General features: G+C 34.0%; 1 protein-coding gene across 8 annotated transcripts in view; it reads left to right on the plus strand.

Annotated features, from left to right (window-relative positions):
• Kiaa0825 (KIAA0825 ortholog) overlaps positions 1-16,739 on the plus strand; it is a 485,775-nt gene that overhangs the window by 117,954 nt on the left and 351,082 nt on the right. For all 8 annotated transcript variants that reach the window (XM_029561734.1, XM_029561732.1, XM_029561735.1 and 5 more), the window contains one exon: positions 8,678-8,839. In XM_029561734.1, the coding sequence (XP_029417594.1) occupies positions 8,678-8,839 (162 nt within the window). The remainder of the gene's footprint in view (positions 1-8,677; positions 8,840-16,739) is intronic.

The raw sequence follows: 16,739 nt of genomic DNA on the forward strand, positions 1-16,739 counted from the left end.
CACACACACAATAATCAACAAATTTTTTAAAATGTATTATATTTGAGGAGAAAGCATGGAAATTTACATCGTGCTAATCAGTAGAGGTGATAAACATTACCATTGAAATCTATCCCATGACTTTATATACATACACAGGTGCCAAGGATCCAAATGCAATGAACTATAACTAGTAATAATCAGATACATACAGATTAGAGATGCATGCACCAACATCTCAGTGTTAGTAGCAAAAACAATGAGTCTTTCTGCAAGGAACAATATATTCTAAAATGAAATGGAGATCTTTTTTCACTGTTAAAAACTCATTCAATTTTATGTCTTACAGGACTTATACTGAGTTCAATATTGTATAGCTATATTAATTGAACTGTGAACCTAGAAACTTCTCCCCACTTGTCAAGAGATGTACTCTTACTCTGGAGTGCGTTTCTGAATATGTTAAAGCTGTAGTGAAATGCTTCTTCTAATCATGTAGTTATTAAAAATTTTTTTTAAATGATAAAAAAAGAAAAAAAAGAAACAGCTCTCAAATCAACAATTATAATGTGACAGGTAAAAGCTAAAATGAAAGTATGTGTGAGGTGAAATAGTCTCAACTACAGAGCAGAAAGGAGGCTATCTACCAGAGGTATGTGGGTAGGTTTCTCAGAAGAGGTGGTAATAATATGTAACATGCACATCACTTCCTGCCTCCCAGCAATGTTCTAGTGTGATCACTCAGCTTAACCTTGTGAGCTACTGAGTCACAAACAGACTAACTCATCCAGGTTGTCCAGTGTCACTAGTTAGTAGGAGCAGTGCCCGGCTTTGAACCCAGATTCCTTGCATTAGCCACACCATAGTCCTCCTCTTGTACTGGAAATAACAATGTTTTGTGTAATACAACTTAAAGGGAAACCAGAGACTTCGACTCTCAGATTCTAAAATTTAAATGGTTCTCAGATTCAAATCCAAGTTCATTCCTCTCGAGAGCCTTGGCTTCTCTAATGCTGTAGCTCCTCCTCCATCCGCTCACTGTTTAGAAGCGGTGACTAGCACACTCAGCTGGTGCTAGTTCCATGTTCTTTCATTCCATCCTTTTAATCAGTTATTCACTCATTCATTTATTGATCCTATTTAAGAAGAGATGAGCAGTAACAAATTTTGTTCTGAAAACTAAGGTGGAAATAGACTTTCTCTAGTTATGTAAATCTGCAAATTTAAAGCTTGATAGAGAAAAACTGAAAAAAAAAATCATTCCCAATTTCTTTTTGGTGCATGTGTCAAAAATGCTGCCTACAGGTCCTTAGCAGTTACTTGTTAGCCTTGCAAAGAAAGTTCTTTACAAACTCTGAGTAGTGATGTTTTCATTCTGTCCCTCTCCAGCTGTGGCTCCAAGGAACCCAGCGTTCAAGAGGCACAGTGCTCCTTCAGACCTCTGGTACCCACTTAGTGGGCTCCAAGTTCCACCTGCCTTCAGGAAGTAATGGGTACTGGGAAAAGTACTGCTTATTTTTTGTTCCTGTGTGGTTCCTGCTGACCTCATATTATAATACTGTTTAAAACTTTTCTTTCCTGGAACAAATATGTTCCATTTGGATTATGTCATGAATTTCTCTTAGAATAAAAAGACTTTCAGTAGCATTTGTGTGTCACCTCTTTTTACATAACTTGTCTGGTGGTACTGAGAATTCCTCCTCACTGAAAATAGATCCATTTACAGTCAATAATAGGGTGCCTAATGTTCGTTCTTCTTGGGAAAACTGAAATGTGTGCCTTTCATCCTATTATACTGATCCACCAGCCTCAGATTATCTGATTTTGTAGCTTCTCATTTTTCTCCAGTATCTTAATGCTATTATTAACAAGAATTCTGTTGCTAATGGCTTTGGAAAATAATATGAGTGCTTTCAACCACTACCTGTATTTCTATGGCTTCATTTGATTTAGCTCGAGTTTGATATTTATTCCAGGGACTGTTTGTTGCAGATCAAATGTGAGGAGCCCTAATAGTTCTCTAGATTGATTTTCAGTGTCCTATATTTTGATAGAAAACAATGGGAATAATATTTTGTCTATCAAACACTAAGTAAAAATGCTTTAAAATATATGGCCTGTCATCTATATTCCTTATACATCCATAGATATATCTACATTAATATATAGTATAAATACACATTTATTGGGGGACAAAGAGTTCAGAGAATACCTGTGTATATTTTAAAAGATAAATTCTTATTTGTAAAGAATAATTAAAAATTTAAATATACAAAAGTATCATAGTTTTGAAGGAATTGCAGTACTTTGCTTTATCAAGTTCCTATTCCATTGCTTTTGTATCCTTTCGAGCATATTTTCTATTTTAGAATATTATGTAATATTTTGTCTAACAATACAGTAAGACTATAGAATACCATATTTTAAAAGATAAATTCTTATTTGTAAAGAATAATTAAAAATTTAAATATACAAAAGTATCATAGTTTTGAAGGAATTGCAGTACTTTGCTTTATCAAGTTCCTATTCCATTGCTTTTGTATCCTTTCGAGCATATTTTCTATTTTAGAATATTATGTAATATTTTGTCTAACAATACAGTAAGACTATAGAATACCATAATTTTTCTTTATTTGCAAAGTTAAGTAGTTGTTGTTTTGAAAAATACATTTTAGTGTTAGTTATAAATTATTTCTTTTGAACCAAACCTAGGTATTTCTAGGACCCATGAGATTTAATTTTTTTTCTTTCTTTTTTGAGGATCTATTTTGTATAAGGGATTATACTGGGTTCTGAGAGACTGTGTAAGAATAACCTGGACATAGTTTCTGATCTCATGAAAATCATTTTGCATTTCTGGTAAGTGTCTCTAAAGAACTTTTACTATGAGCTGGAGAGAAAACTTAATAAAGTACTTGCCCTGCAAACATGAGAACATGAGTTCTAGTCCCAGAATTCATGTAAAAATGCTGGGTATGATGGAACACGTTTATAATTCCAGTCTGGGGATACAGAGCCAGGAGGATCTCTGGGGCTTCCTGGCCAGCTAGTCCAGTCCAGTTGCTGAGGTCCAGACCAATGATAGGCTCTGTTTCAAAGAAGGTGAACGGCATTCCTAGTGATGACACCTGAAGTTGTCCTCTGGCCTCCACATGCATGCATACTCACACAGACATCACATGAACATGGACACACACAACCATGCACCTACAGAAACATATATACACATATGCATGCCTGCATGCAATCATATACATGCAGAAAAAAATAAACTACTGTCCGTTAGCTTTTTTCTAACAGCAGTTCTTGTAGTCATAAGAAATTGTCTTTTAAATTTCCTACAGGTACTCCATATTTCTTACAGAAATAGTAAGTCATAATTTAAAAATCAATTTTTCGAGTTAGCATAAAAGTGATGGATTTCATTATAACATTTTCATTTGTATGTGTGATTATACTTTATTTTTCTTCATCTCCCTCTCCCCCCTCCACTGTTTATAAACCATGGCTGTTGTGGAGGAGGGCAAAGTGAGAATAAAGATGTATGTATGTGAAGATGCCATGATGAAACCCGTTACTTTGTTGCTAATCTAAATAAGTTAATTAAAATTTTTGAATATGAATAAAATGAAATTTTGTTGAAAATTATTGGTGTTTTTACACAATTGTACCTTTTCAGCCAACTAAGATCATAATCCAGGTTTTTTGACCTAGGGAATAATTTTTAACCACCAAGGCTTTTTTGTTTATTTTTGAGAGAGGGTCTTACCATGTTGCCCAGGTTGACCTGAACTTGAACTCAAAATCCTGTTTTCAGTGCTTCCTTAGTCCTGGAATTTATAGGCTCAACACCTAATCCAGCAAATGGGAATTCTTTTTCTTTTATTATTATTTTAAATTTATATTATTTTTATCATTATCACCATAATTATTAAAATTATTTGCAGACTTAGGGATATACCTCAGTACCTTTTACATGCTAGATACAATCCTGGACCATGCTACTCTTTCAAATCTGTAGGCAAGCCTTAGGTGTTTTTGTTTCAGTCCTCAAAAAGACTTCATGGAGATTTTTTCACAAGAGAATCTAGGAGGATTTAGAAGACTTTCATTAATTTCTCAAAAGAGTCTGTAAAAAATACCATGGTGACAGGAGGAGCTGCAATTTACCAGGAAAAAAAGTACACTTGCAAAATTAGCCCCTGATACTCATGGTAAAAGGTCTACAATGGAAGACAAAACTGCAAAGCATATGTAAATATTCAAGTCAAACAATCATTTGCAGAAGTGTGCCCCAAACAATTGTTTTTCTGAACATCTCAGAAGTGAATAAATTTCTTGGTAAACTGGCTGGTGTTCCTTTGCCAAGAAAGTATGAGAAAAACTAAATTGTAAAAGTTTTTACTCTATTATGGAAGTAAATAATTTGACAGTTGGCATTGTGGATTACCTTAAGGAAGAGGTATGTAATATTCCACAGTCCTCAAAGTTACTTGATCATGTAGCCCTTTCATGCAATGATCAGTTTGAGAAACACCCTTTTTTAGAGGGGCAAACATCAGTCCCTGCATAGAAAGAGCAACTTTTATCATGATCCTGTTATGCAGAGAAATTGATACTGGGCTCAAATAGTCTTTTAAAAAGAAGAAAAAGAAATTATAGGATTTCATATTTCATATTTCCTTCTAAACCTCAACTCTTCAGTTATTATTTTAAATCATTGCTCATTGATGGTAAACACTTGCTGTAAGTGAAAATTTTAGTTTTCCTTTATAATATTGAGCTTGAGATAAAATTTGTGTTTTTTATGCATCAGAGCTCATCATACAAACAATACAATGGCAATTATTTCAAATATTTTATAGCAGTGATTGGCAGGGCAAGTCAAACATGGTTACCTATGTATAATCATGTATGCCCAAGCCTTATTGACAGCAAGACAGTTCTATAGTGACAAGTAATTAAGTAAATCCATAAGTTAATACATGAATGAATTAAAGCCAAATTGGCTTAGTTGGGAAAGATAACACCTGGTTATATTCAGATGAAGTTTTCCTGACAGGTGACATGAAGATCAAATAATTAATTTTGTAAGATGAACAAGAGGGAATAATAATGGTATATTATTCTAATAATAAGGTAATAAAATGATGGAAAATACAAAATGAATTTCTGCTCCAAGAAGTCCTTTCTTTATTTGGTTAGTAGTGAAGAGTCTAAGAGGCACAGTATTCAAAATGCTTCAGCAGAGAGGAATCCCGAGGTAAGGTGTGCTTATTAGGACCCTAGTCCTGTGAGATACTATGGGGAAAATAAGCCAAATAAGTTCAGGAAATGGCATTCTATCCTTTGTGTTTAATTTTGCTTTAATTGGCCTTTCACTAAATGAATTTATCACTGAATTATTTTCTCCATAAATTAAGAACCTCACAATACCTCTGGGAGAATACTAAGAGTGATAGGAAATAAGAACTGCTAATTAATAGGCTCCTCCATTATTATTGCTTCTTTAGGACAGAAATGATTAGATTTAGGTTATACACATTGTTCTGTTCTGTTTAATAAGTTATAAAGAGTCGTTGAGTTAAAATGGACTTGCCTTTCAGTATCACCATAGGTCTAGAATACAAGGTCCTTGTAACCCCAGGTCATCAAGGGAAGTCGTCCTCTTCACGTAGAATTCTCAGACCCTACATAATCTTAGACAAGTAACATTTAAGTTGTGGTGTTTTGAGTTGAAGATTTTTCTTGAGGTACTTCTTTGCTTATTTCATAAACATGTATAATATCTGCAAATTAGAATTGCACCAAATAAAGCCTTCTAAATATGTTTAATTCCAAGTAACACTACTGAGTAGTATTGCCTAATAAAGAATTAGAAAAAGTCTTTGAAAGTTGTTTTTAAAGTATGTGAGGTCCAAAATAAACTTTAAGATTTAGAAAGTTGTAAAGTTGTACTAGTCCCTTATCCTGATCAGCTTAAAAGACACCAAGGAGCTGGGGGGATACTTTGGTAAAGTACTTTCCACACAAGCATGAGGACCTGATTTTGAGCCCCAGAACCCATAAATAAAGCCAAGTGTTTTGGTGTCCACTTGTGATCTCAGTGCTGCTGAGACAGAGACAAGGGGATCCCTGAGGATGATAGCTCATCAGCCAAGCTTAGTCAGTGATTCCAGGTCCCAGTGAGAGGATGTCTCAATAAACAAGGTAAACTGTTCCTGAGGAATAACACTGGAGTTGACCACTGACCTCCATGAACACACAAATGCATAAACACATACAAATACATACAACAAATAGGTAGAATGGGAATCAGATGACTATTAGAACATGCTGGTTTTGTTTTTCATTTTTTGAGCAAAACTTTTTGGAAAAATCTTCATTGTGTATGCTGCTTGTACATAGTGTGTACTCAAGGTGTCCTAAAAGGATGAAAGGAATAGGACTGGCTATTTAGAGACAGGTTTTTGTACATGTGGGACTAAGGTTAATGTGGGGATGAAACAGGATTTTTGTAGGTAGTTGTTTTATAGGTAGTTTTGTTACTCTTTAGGAACAGTGTTCAATTCCACAGTCGCAGTTGGTAGATACCTTTCTCAGATTACCTGCAAAGATGAAATGACATTTTTGGTCCTGAGGGCAAGAGTGTATCATACAGACTTAAGTGTAATACCAGTGACTTAACGTTCCATTGAAGTGAAATGATGACCTATAAACTTCTTGTATTTCTGAAACCTTCCTTCTAAATCCATGTGATGAAAGTAATCTTTTGAGTTCATCATATGGAATCACCAGGCCCTTACGCCATTTCTCAGAAGCACCCTTGATATTGTCTCCCTAAAGGCACTTTATGCTTGTTATAACTATTGAACTTTATGCATTTTTAAAATATAATTAATCCTTTTTGTATTCAAGGCCATTTTATAAATGGCATTAGTAATGGAAAGATTCTTTCCATTACTTGAAAACATGGTCAAAAATATCATTTGTTGATATCAATCTAAAATGAAAGTAACAAATTGGAATTAAAAGTATTTTGTAAATTTATTATGCTCCCTGCTCCTAAATGCATTGGATTTTCTATTGTAATAAAATGGCAGTGTGACCTGACTAGTAGTATAATTATGAGGGAAAAAAATCCTCAATCTTTGTTTAAGTTGTATTCTTATGCAGAAATTACTTTGACAGGAGTGATTTCTAAATAAGGCTTCATGAATTATATAATTATTATATAGTTTGTATCTAAATACCAGATGGATTTGCTTCTTTTTTAAACTATTTTTATTTTATTATTTTTTTTTGGTGTGTATTTCATACAGAACATCCCAAACCATCTTAATCATCTTTATACCCCCATCCCAAATGGCACCCTCCCATACCCCCCCACTGGAACCCATATATTCTGTTATCCCTGTTACTGCCCACTGTGTTGTCAGTGCTCCCAGCAGTTCCCCAGTGCAAATCTGTCCATTGAGTAGAAGATCAGCTCTTCTTCATCTAGTAGCAATCACTTGCCAACATTCCTTCAGATAAGATTGAGGTCTGCTGTTCATTTTCTCAGTTCTGTGCTAGGTTACTGTCTGTCTGAGTTTGCATGGGACTTGTGTATGCTGAAACCTATGCCATAGAATCATATGAGCAGGTTTCCAGGAGATTGTAGGAGTCTTTTTCCATATAGTTGTGCTCATCCTCCCTGGCTCTTACAATCTCTCTGCTCCCTCTTCTGTGATGATCCCTGAGCCTTGGGTGGATGAAGTTTCTTTTTTATAATATAGAAATAACATACATAAGGGTTTGAGGAGTATATCTGATCTGTTCTTTAGACTTTTTGTTTTTTACATTTTTATTTTAGTTTTAGACTTATAAAGGAAGCTGCCAGAATGACAGGAAGAATTCCAAGTTTTCTTTATATCCAGGATCTTCAAGTGTTCAAATATTATTTTAACACATCTACATTTGTTCTCTCTCTTGCACTCTTTCTTTCCTTCTCCCCCCTTCCTTTCTAATTCTCTCCTCAACTATTTTCTCTGAACTAAGACTTGGTCAAAGACATGTATTCTTATATTCTCCAGTGTATGTTTCCTAAAATCTAGAGCATTCACTTTCATAACCATAGTGCATTATTTAAACCAAGAAATTTGCATGCATTTGATAAGAGCATTAATTTACAGACTTTGTTGAAATTTCCCCCAAATACCCAAATAATGTTCCCTACAGTCGTATAAAATGTTAATCAGGTAATGATTTCATTTATTATGTCTTTTTAGGCTCTTTCAGATGAAATAACATCTGAGGCTATTTTTCCTGATAACACTTTGAAAAAATATGGACCAGCTATTTTGTTGAATGTCCCCTAATTTGAATTGTGTGATGTTTCCTTATGATCAGAGTTAAACTGTGCTAGGTTTGAAAAAAGTAGAATTGATAAGGATGTGAATTATTCAACAAATTATATTCCTGTTTATAACCCTGAGTCAACTTAATTATTTGTCATAATTCCATCAAAGAGGATATATCATCTTCTCAGAAGAAATTATTCTCCTAAGACATTTTATGTGTGTTTCTTAATGAACAAACTTGTTTTAATTATGGACCATTTTGTTAGTTTGATGATGTGTAGGACCACATAGATTGTTCTAATATTTTCCAAGGAAACAAGTTAAGATGGCCAACGGTATTGATTTTCTCTTCACAGTTGTTCCTGAAGGCACACAGAAGGGAAGAAATTTTTCTTTATCCTTAGATGAACTCAAATTCTTATCACAGCTCACAGAATCCTTTTTGAAGCTGGAAAGCAACATTCAAGAATTGTTTGAAGAAATGTTTTTATCGCTTAAGATGTCCAGAAATTCTTCAGGTACTATATACTCTTGTTTAATTGTAAATGTACAGTTTCTCTCTGGCTCAACTTCCTGCCACTTTGAGTCTATACCAATTCTTGAAAAAATAATACATGGTAAAGTTCATTAGATGAATATTCAGTGTAATGTGTACCACGGTTCATTTTTATCTTTTGCACTTTCAAGATTCCATGATTCTGATGGACAAAGCACTGGACTAACGACTAAATTAGCTCTGGATAATTGTCTTTGACTAAAATCGTATCTTTTTTCCCAAAGAAACATAGCCTAGCCTATTGAAAGCATAAGCAGAGCTGATGATTTAGAAGCTTCTCTCCTATCACCAGATGCCAAGTAATATTCAACAGAATACATAATCTCCTGAGGCCTGAGTTTTCTCAACTTCAAAATAACCTCGGAGGAGCACACTAGTTTTCTCTTTCTTTTTCTTAGGACAAGATGTTTCAGCGTCTGATATGTAAAAAAAGAGGGTTCTAAAAATTGAATGACTTGATGTATATAAAGTTTTTAAAGGATCATCTAGCGTATCATAACCAATCAATAAATGTTATTAAAAATAGTAATTATAATTTTCTAATATGTTTTCCAAAGGTAAAGAGTCTGAACAAAATCCATTTGAAGAAAGTTTCACCATGTAGGTTGAAGTAAGGTTTGTAACATTGAGAGTACAATCCAAAGGCATATTGGTTCAGATAGTTCCTCTGTTGTCATATGTATATGAATTTTCATTTTTGTCACAATGACGTACAAAGTTCTCTTTTATATAGTACTTATATCATGCTAAGGAAAATGGCTACAACAGATTAACAATCTAAAACTTCAACCTGCAAACCTAGTGTCTTCGTAAAAAAAATTACACTTCTCAATATATTTGCTTTTGTATATCTTTATTTACTTTGGGTTATGTAGATAATATTAGAAAAGTTATTGTGGTTGAAGTTTGTGTTATATTAAGCATGGTTAACTGGCTTGTGTCCTTCTGGTTAAGTTTAGGTAGCACTATTAGAAAGTAAATAATGTAGATCATTGTATTAGTTCATTTTCCTTTACTGTAACAAAATTTCTGATCCTGGATAACAGAAAGGAAAGAGATTTATTTACCTCATAGCTTTGGAGGCTGGAAGACTTGAAATGTATGGTGCTGGCTTTGGTGATGGTGCTGCCCCCAGTAGTCTCCCATTGCATTCTCCCTCTTCAATATTCTGCCACTTTTACAGGACCAAACTTCCAAAGCATGAACTTGTGTGGGGTACATTTGAACTATAGTCATCCATTTTCCAAATTTGGAACTCACAAAATATGTAAGGGTGGATTGTAAATTTCCATGGCTGACAAAAAATAAAACTATAAGGTGGAAAATATGTTAGTCAAAAGGCAAACTGAGAATGTATACTTAATTAGGAGATAATGTGAGCTCCAATTAGTTTTCTATGTGGGGTTGACTGGGGACTCAAAGAACTCTGAGCAATATGACTTCCTAATTATTGCAACATGTTGGGCTCTCAGACAATTGATATTGGCTGGTGGCATTCATCCATCATGCCTGACTAAGATTGGGTTTTTCTCATTCAACTGTCTATAGCTCTTTTCTGAAGATAAACACAATGAACTCTAAAACATCTAGACCCCTACCCACTTGGAATCATCTTGTTTAGATCCTAGTCCAAACCCTTGACAATTTTTATCAATTATGAGAGTTTTATTCTTAAGTGTAGCCTAACTAATATTGTGTAAAAGACATAAAACTGAAATAATCACAAATGGAAGAAAAGATGTTATATTTTGATTTGGGGAAAAGATGATAAATGGAAAGCTTATTCCACTTCAGTAGATTACAATTAAGCAATGTTGAGACTTGTGAACGCTGTATAATCAAGAGCAATCTTTACTATTCTTAAACAAAATCAAAAAGGAAATATATAATTACATCACAATAGACAGTCTTATGCCAAATTGGTTGCCATAAAAGCTGTATGGCTGATAAAAGTAACTAATATTATATTAATAGTGTACAATAAAGCATATTTGTGGATTATCAACTTCAATATGTAGAAATAATTTTTAATAACAGATGTAAGAAATGGCTCAGTACTAGAACATCCCTTTGTAATACAGGTACTCTTTATTTTTTACCTTTTTTTTTTTTAAAAAAACTATATATATATTTATTATCATTATTATGTGGGGTGTGTATGTGTGTGTGTGTGTGTGTGTTTACCCACATACATGTGAATGTGTGTGTGTGTGTGTGTGTGTGTGTGTGTGTGTGTTTACCCACATACATGTGAATGTCAGAGGATAACATTCAAGGGCTGTTTCTTACCACCATGTGTGTTCCAGAGATTGAACTCAGTTCATCAGGCTTGGCGCTAAGCACTCTAACTCATTGAGTCATCCATCAGTCCTCTGTGATATATGCATTCTTTGTTGTTGAATTCCGTGTGTGTGTGTGTGTGTGTGTGTGTGTGTGTAAACCAAGATTAATTTATCTGACACAACTTTCTATAAATCACAACAAAGAATGACCTTGAAGAAAACTGTCAGGAAAAATCCTATTTTTTTTTTTAGTGTGTCAATGTTAATTCTTAATAAAAGCATTGGCTTTTTTAAAAAAATTAATTTATTATTTTTTAGAAGAAACATTTTGTTATAACTTAAACATACTCAATAACAGTTTCCAGAGCAAAGATACATCTCTTTCAAAAGTGGCTGTAAAAATTTTAGGTTCGCTGTTGAATTAATAGTTATTCAATATTGAACTCAGTATAAGCCCTGTAAGACATAAAACTGAATGAATTTTTAACCTTTAAAAAAGATCTCCATTTCATTTTAAAATATACTGCTTCTTACAGAAAGACTCATTGTTTTTGCTAATAATACTGAGATGGCGCATGCATCTCTAGTCTGTATGTATCTGATTATTATTAGTCATAATCAGTTGTACTCGGATCCTTGGCGCCTGTGTATGTCTATAAAGTCATCAGGTAGATTTCAATGGTAATTTATCACCTCTACTAATTAACGTGACATAACTCTTTATGCTTCCTCCTCAAATATAATTCATTTTTTTAATTTGTTGATTTTTAAATTAGGCAAAAATGATATCTTAAGTTGAATAATTATAGAAAGCAAAGGAAACTCCTAGTCTTTCATGTTTTGCTTAAAACTTTTTGTGGGGGAGAATGAAGAAAAAGTAGCAAATCATTTGGTTTCCTGTGTATTTGTTTTTATTGGAGCATATTTTGTTAACTTGGCAAATGTAGCCTACTATGTCTGTGTAATCCAAACAATCTGCTGAAAGTAAAGACTTTTTTCTCCATTGTCCAGATGTTTTTAAAATGTCCAGGTGCTTAACATCGCATAGTGAAAATATAAAGATAGTTAACCAAATATTTTGCTTTTTACTTTGATGCTTACTATTATAATATAGACTTAGCTGAATTGGTAGTTCTTTTAGTAATTTGAATGTGAACAAGAGATTTCCTAGAGACAAGAGAAGTATTTTCTGAGAAAGAAACAATTTGATAGTTAAATTTATTTGCTTTTGTTTGACCATGATTTGATGGTGTTCTAATTTCATCATTTAGGGAATGATAGGGCATTATTTGACTGTTATGGTGCCTTACTGTGTTTCTTTGATGTGGTGGTATTTTACGGGCTGGCCTTAGGTTTGATTTATGGGGCATTTCTGATGCTCCTTCAGAATAAAGGTGTTCTCTGGGCAGTTCCTCAATTTTTCCAAAGGTGGCATCTGAGATTTATCTAAACCAGGAGGTTTCTTGGCTCTCTTTTCTCTTTAGCCCCAGCAATGACAAAGCGCAATGGCTGTTTCAATTGGATGTAAGAAGAACACTTAGGGTTTGTCTCAGAAGAATCAAAGATTTCAGATCTTCTGAAAGATTGTTTGTACTCTTAGGGGGTCTTAAGAGGGGTCAAATGGCTTCTAAGAGTTCCTTAGCTAGATGGTTAAGGGATTGTATTAGGGAGGCGTATGTAGTTAAGGTAAAGAGGCTCCTAGGGTTTGTAAAGCTCATTACTCTAGGACTGTAGCTGTTTCTTGGGCAGAGAGGTCGAAGGCTTCCACATTGGAAATTTGCAAGGTGGCCACCTGGGCTTCTCTTGCTACTTTTTCATGGTATTATCTCTTGGATGTAGTCTCTTCTACAGATTCAGCTTTTGGTGGGAGGTTGCTTGTGAGCCAGAAAAGAGCAGTGAAGAAAAGAAAGACTTGTACTTCCCACTTACAGCCGCCAACAAGGCAAGTTGCTTTGAAGTGCACACAATGGGAACCTATGAAGACCAATTTGGGTGTGAAAGTGGATGTCACAGGGAAGTACTGCCAACCTCTACTCCCTATGAAAGAAAGCGAAGCGACAGTGTGTAACTAGCCAGAGTGTAAGATGAACCGCAGAGAACTCTGTAGGGGAAGCTGTTGAGCAGCTGGCGCTCCTGTGACCCTCTGTGCTCTTCTGAGGTTCCTGATCTGGGCATGCTCTTAGAGAGACCACTGTGGATCGTATGCAAATAGCTATGTTTTCAAGTGGTAGTGCAAAAGTAGACAATAAAAGGTGTAAATAAGTTTCAATATATTTCAAGAATGTACAATAATTCTCTAATTATTCAAGTAGCCCATAATATTATATAGGGCCAAGTTTTGAAATTGACCATTTTAAATAACAAATATAAAAATACTGCAGTACGTTATGGACATAGTGATTTTATTAGTGTTTCCAGTGTGACTAATCCTGCCTAAAACAACCTGTTTCGTTTTCAGGTTTAAAGTTGAGCTTTTAAAAAATCTTTTAATTTTTGGGGGGTGGGGTGAGAGTACATTTTAAAGGTCAATGTAACTGGTTTATAATTTACTCACTCTAGAATAACGCACCAACAAGAAAACTCTTGGGAATGCTATCTTTTTCTTACTCATCTTGAAAAATAGGCAGTGTGTGTAAACATCTGAGCACTTTATGTCTATTGAATAAATGTGATGTATTTGGGAGTGAAATGATCAATATAAGATAGCTTGCTTTTTTCCTGACACTTAAACTGTAGCTGCACAATGGCCACTAGATATTTCCAGAACCAGATTTTCGTAGACTGTACTTCAAGGTACTACTATTCTTCTGAGATAAATTCCTTCTAAACTGTTCATCTAAAGGATGAGCAGTCATAGACTAAAAATAAGAATTTTAGTCATAGACTAAAATACATAAATGGTGATGGATTTGTATCCAAAATACACAAATAACTCTTAAAATTCAGAAAAAAAACAGGGAACCTTATTTTAAAAGATATAAAATATCGGAGGAAACATCTCAGCAAAAAAGACAGATGGTGACTACGCATATGAAAATATTCTAAAAATACTCTGTCATTAGGGAAGTGCAAATTAAAACAGGATATTGCTATATACCTATTAGAATGGCAAAAATCCAAAATTCTGAAAAAAATACATTCTATTAAGAATGTGGAGCAAAAGGAACTCCGTTAATTGCTGTTTGGAACACAAAATGATGCAGCTTCTTTGTGAGTCAGTTTGGCATTATTATAAAAAAGCTAATTGTAGTTTTACCACATGATCTAGTGATTTTACTTCTAGGTAGTTATCCAAATGACTTGAAAATTTAAGTCCATACAACAACTGGCCTATGAATGTTTATAACAGCTTTATTTATAATTGCCAAAATTCGGAAACAACTAAGATGTTCTTCAATAGATGAACTGATAAAGTTTGGTATATCAATATAATTGATAGTATTTATTTTAAAAATAAGATTATCAAGTCATGGAATGACATAGAGAAATCATGAAGGTATATGACTAAATGAAAGACTCCAATCTGGAAAGGCCAAACAGTGAAAGATTCCAACTGTATGGTTAGGAAAAAGCAAAACTATAGCGGCATTAAGACTACCTTCTTTGCCAGGAGTAGAAGGGAGGAGAGAAATGGGACAGAAGTGGCACACAAGGTATCTTTAGAACAGTGAAACTATTTCATGAGATACATTAATGGCGGATACATGTCATCATGTATTTGACAAGGTCTATAGAATTATTTAGCAAAAAAGTAAATCTTAATGTAAATTTTGAATTTTATAATGACATTTCAATATTGGTTTATTAGTTACAACAGGTATACCACATCACTGCAAGATGTTAACAATGGGGGAAACTGGGGACTAGAAAGGTGGTTCAGTGGTTAAGAAAGCTTGCTGCTCTTGCAGAGGACCCAAGTTCAGTTTCTTGTACCCATATTGATTGGTTCACAACCACTGATAGCTCCTGCCCCAGTGAATCTCTCTCCTGGCCTCCACAGGCATCTGCATGCATGTACACACACACACACACACACACACACACACACACACAAATTAAATAAATAAATAAATAAAATCTCTTTTAAAAACTGGGGAAACTGAGAGCAGGAAAAAAGTATATGGGAATTCTCTTTGCTTTCTGATCAGTTCTTCAGTAAACATAAAACTTCCTTTAAAAATAAAGGCTATAATTTTTTTAAATGATCATTTTAAGAAAGATTACCATGTCAGTTTGTTACTTCTATTTTGACTATTAATGGTGATTTTGTTATATAGAGTTATTTTCTGTTTCTTCATACACACACACACCCTAGAAGACCTCTATGTAGCTGATTTGAAAAAGTATTCCATATTTTAGTAGGTGTTTAATATTATTTTTCTTTAAAATGTCATATTTATCTGGATTTTTAGTTCAATGTCATAATTGATAAAATACTGTAGTCTTAAAAAAGATTAAGAGCACTGTCATAGAAAAGCATTTTAGCTTAAATGATCTAAGGCTGTTTGATTCTGAAACATTCTCCAGGTTGTAAGAAATGGAGTAGGATTCTTATATTGAAGTCCTTCTGTTTATAGAGTTCATGAATCACTCTCACAAGAATTGCCATTCCATCATATTAGGAATTTTGTATGGCGTGTTCTGTCACTTTAAACACATTGTAAGAAGCATAAAAAAATTCAAAAACAATTATGCAAAGTGAAGACACACAAAAAAATTTTCTCAATAAAAAATTCTGAAAAAATTTCCCCAAAGGGTCGTTGTATTAGTCAGCTTTGTATTATTAAAACAAAATACCTGAGGTACTCAATTTATAAGAAAAAATGTTAGTTTTGGCTCATGGTTCTCAAAGTTTCAGACTGTAGTTGCTTGGCATTGCTGCCTATGCCTGTGGCATCCCAGTAAATCATGCGGGAGGCACATAGCAGAGGAGGCTGTTCACCTCATGACAGCCAGGAAGTAAAGAGGAAGGAAAGACTGGGGTCCCAATATCTTCTTCAGGTGCGGGTTCCAGTGGCCTTTCTCCCACAAGGCCCCACCTGTTAATGGTTCCACCCCTTCCAAATAGCTCCAGAAGCTAAGGACCAAAACTTTACCTTGTGATTTGGGTAACATTTATCAAACAGAAGCTGTGGTGTTATTCCCTAAATGAATACTTACCTTTAGTACACTTAAAACATAAAAATGTTGAAATTAACTTTAGCATAAAATGTATTTATTTCTGTGAATTCTATTCCTTAAAAATCAGTCACAATTAAATTCACAAGACCTCATTTAAGAGGAACAAAACACCCATCTACTGAATGAATTTATCGGTCAGAATCTCTACTGAGAAAATCAACAAAAATTTGAAATTTGTTTTGTTTAAGAGAATCCTAGGAGAAACTAATCCTTAACACCAGCTACTAAAAAGAGAAGAAAAATGAAATCAGACTGTATAATTTATCGTCCTATACTAAGTCTAAGCCTGAAAAGGTAAATGTTAAATTATTCATTTAATGAAATTAAGGTTAATGTAAACTTGATAGAAGTGGAAATTTTCTTCTTGCAGTTGTCTGCTACATTTTTAAAGTCTCTTTC

Source organism: Nannospalax galili, unplaced genomic scaffold (assembly GCF_000622305.1).
Source record: "Nannospalax galili isolate Female #2095 unplaced genomic scaffold, S.galili_v1.0 scaffold173, whole genome shotgun sequence".
NCBI classification, from domain to species: domain Eukaryota; kingdom Metazoa; phylum Chordata; class Mammalia; order Rodentia; family Spalacidae; genus Nannospalax; species Nannospalax galili.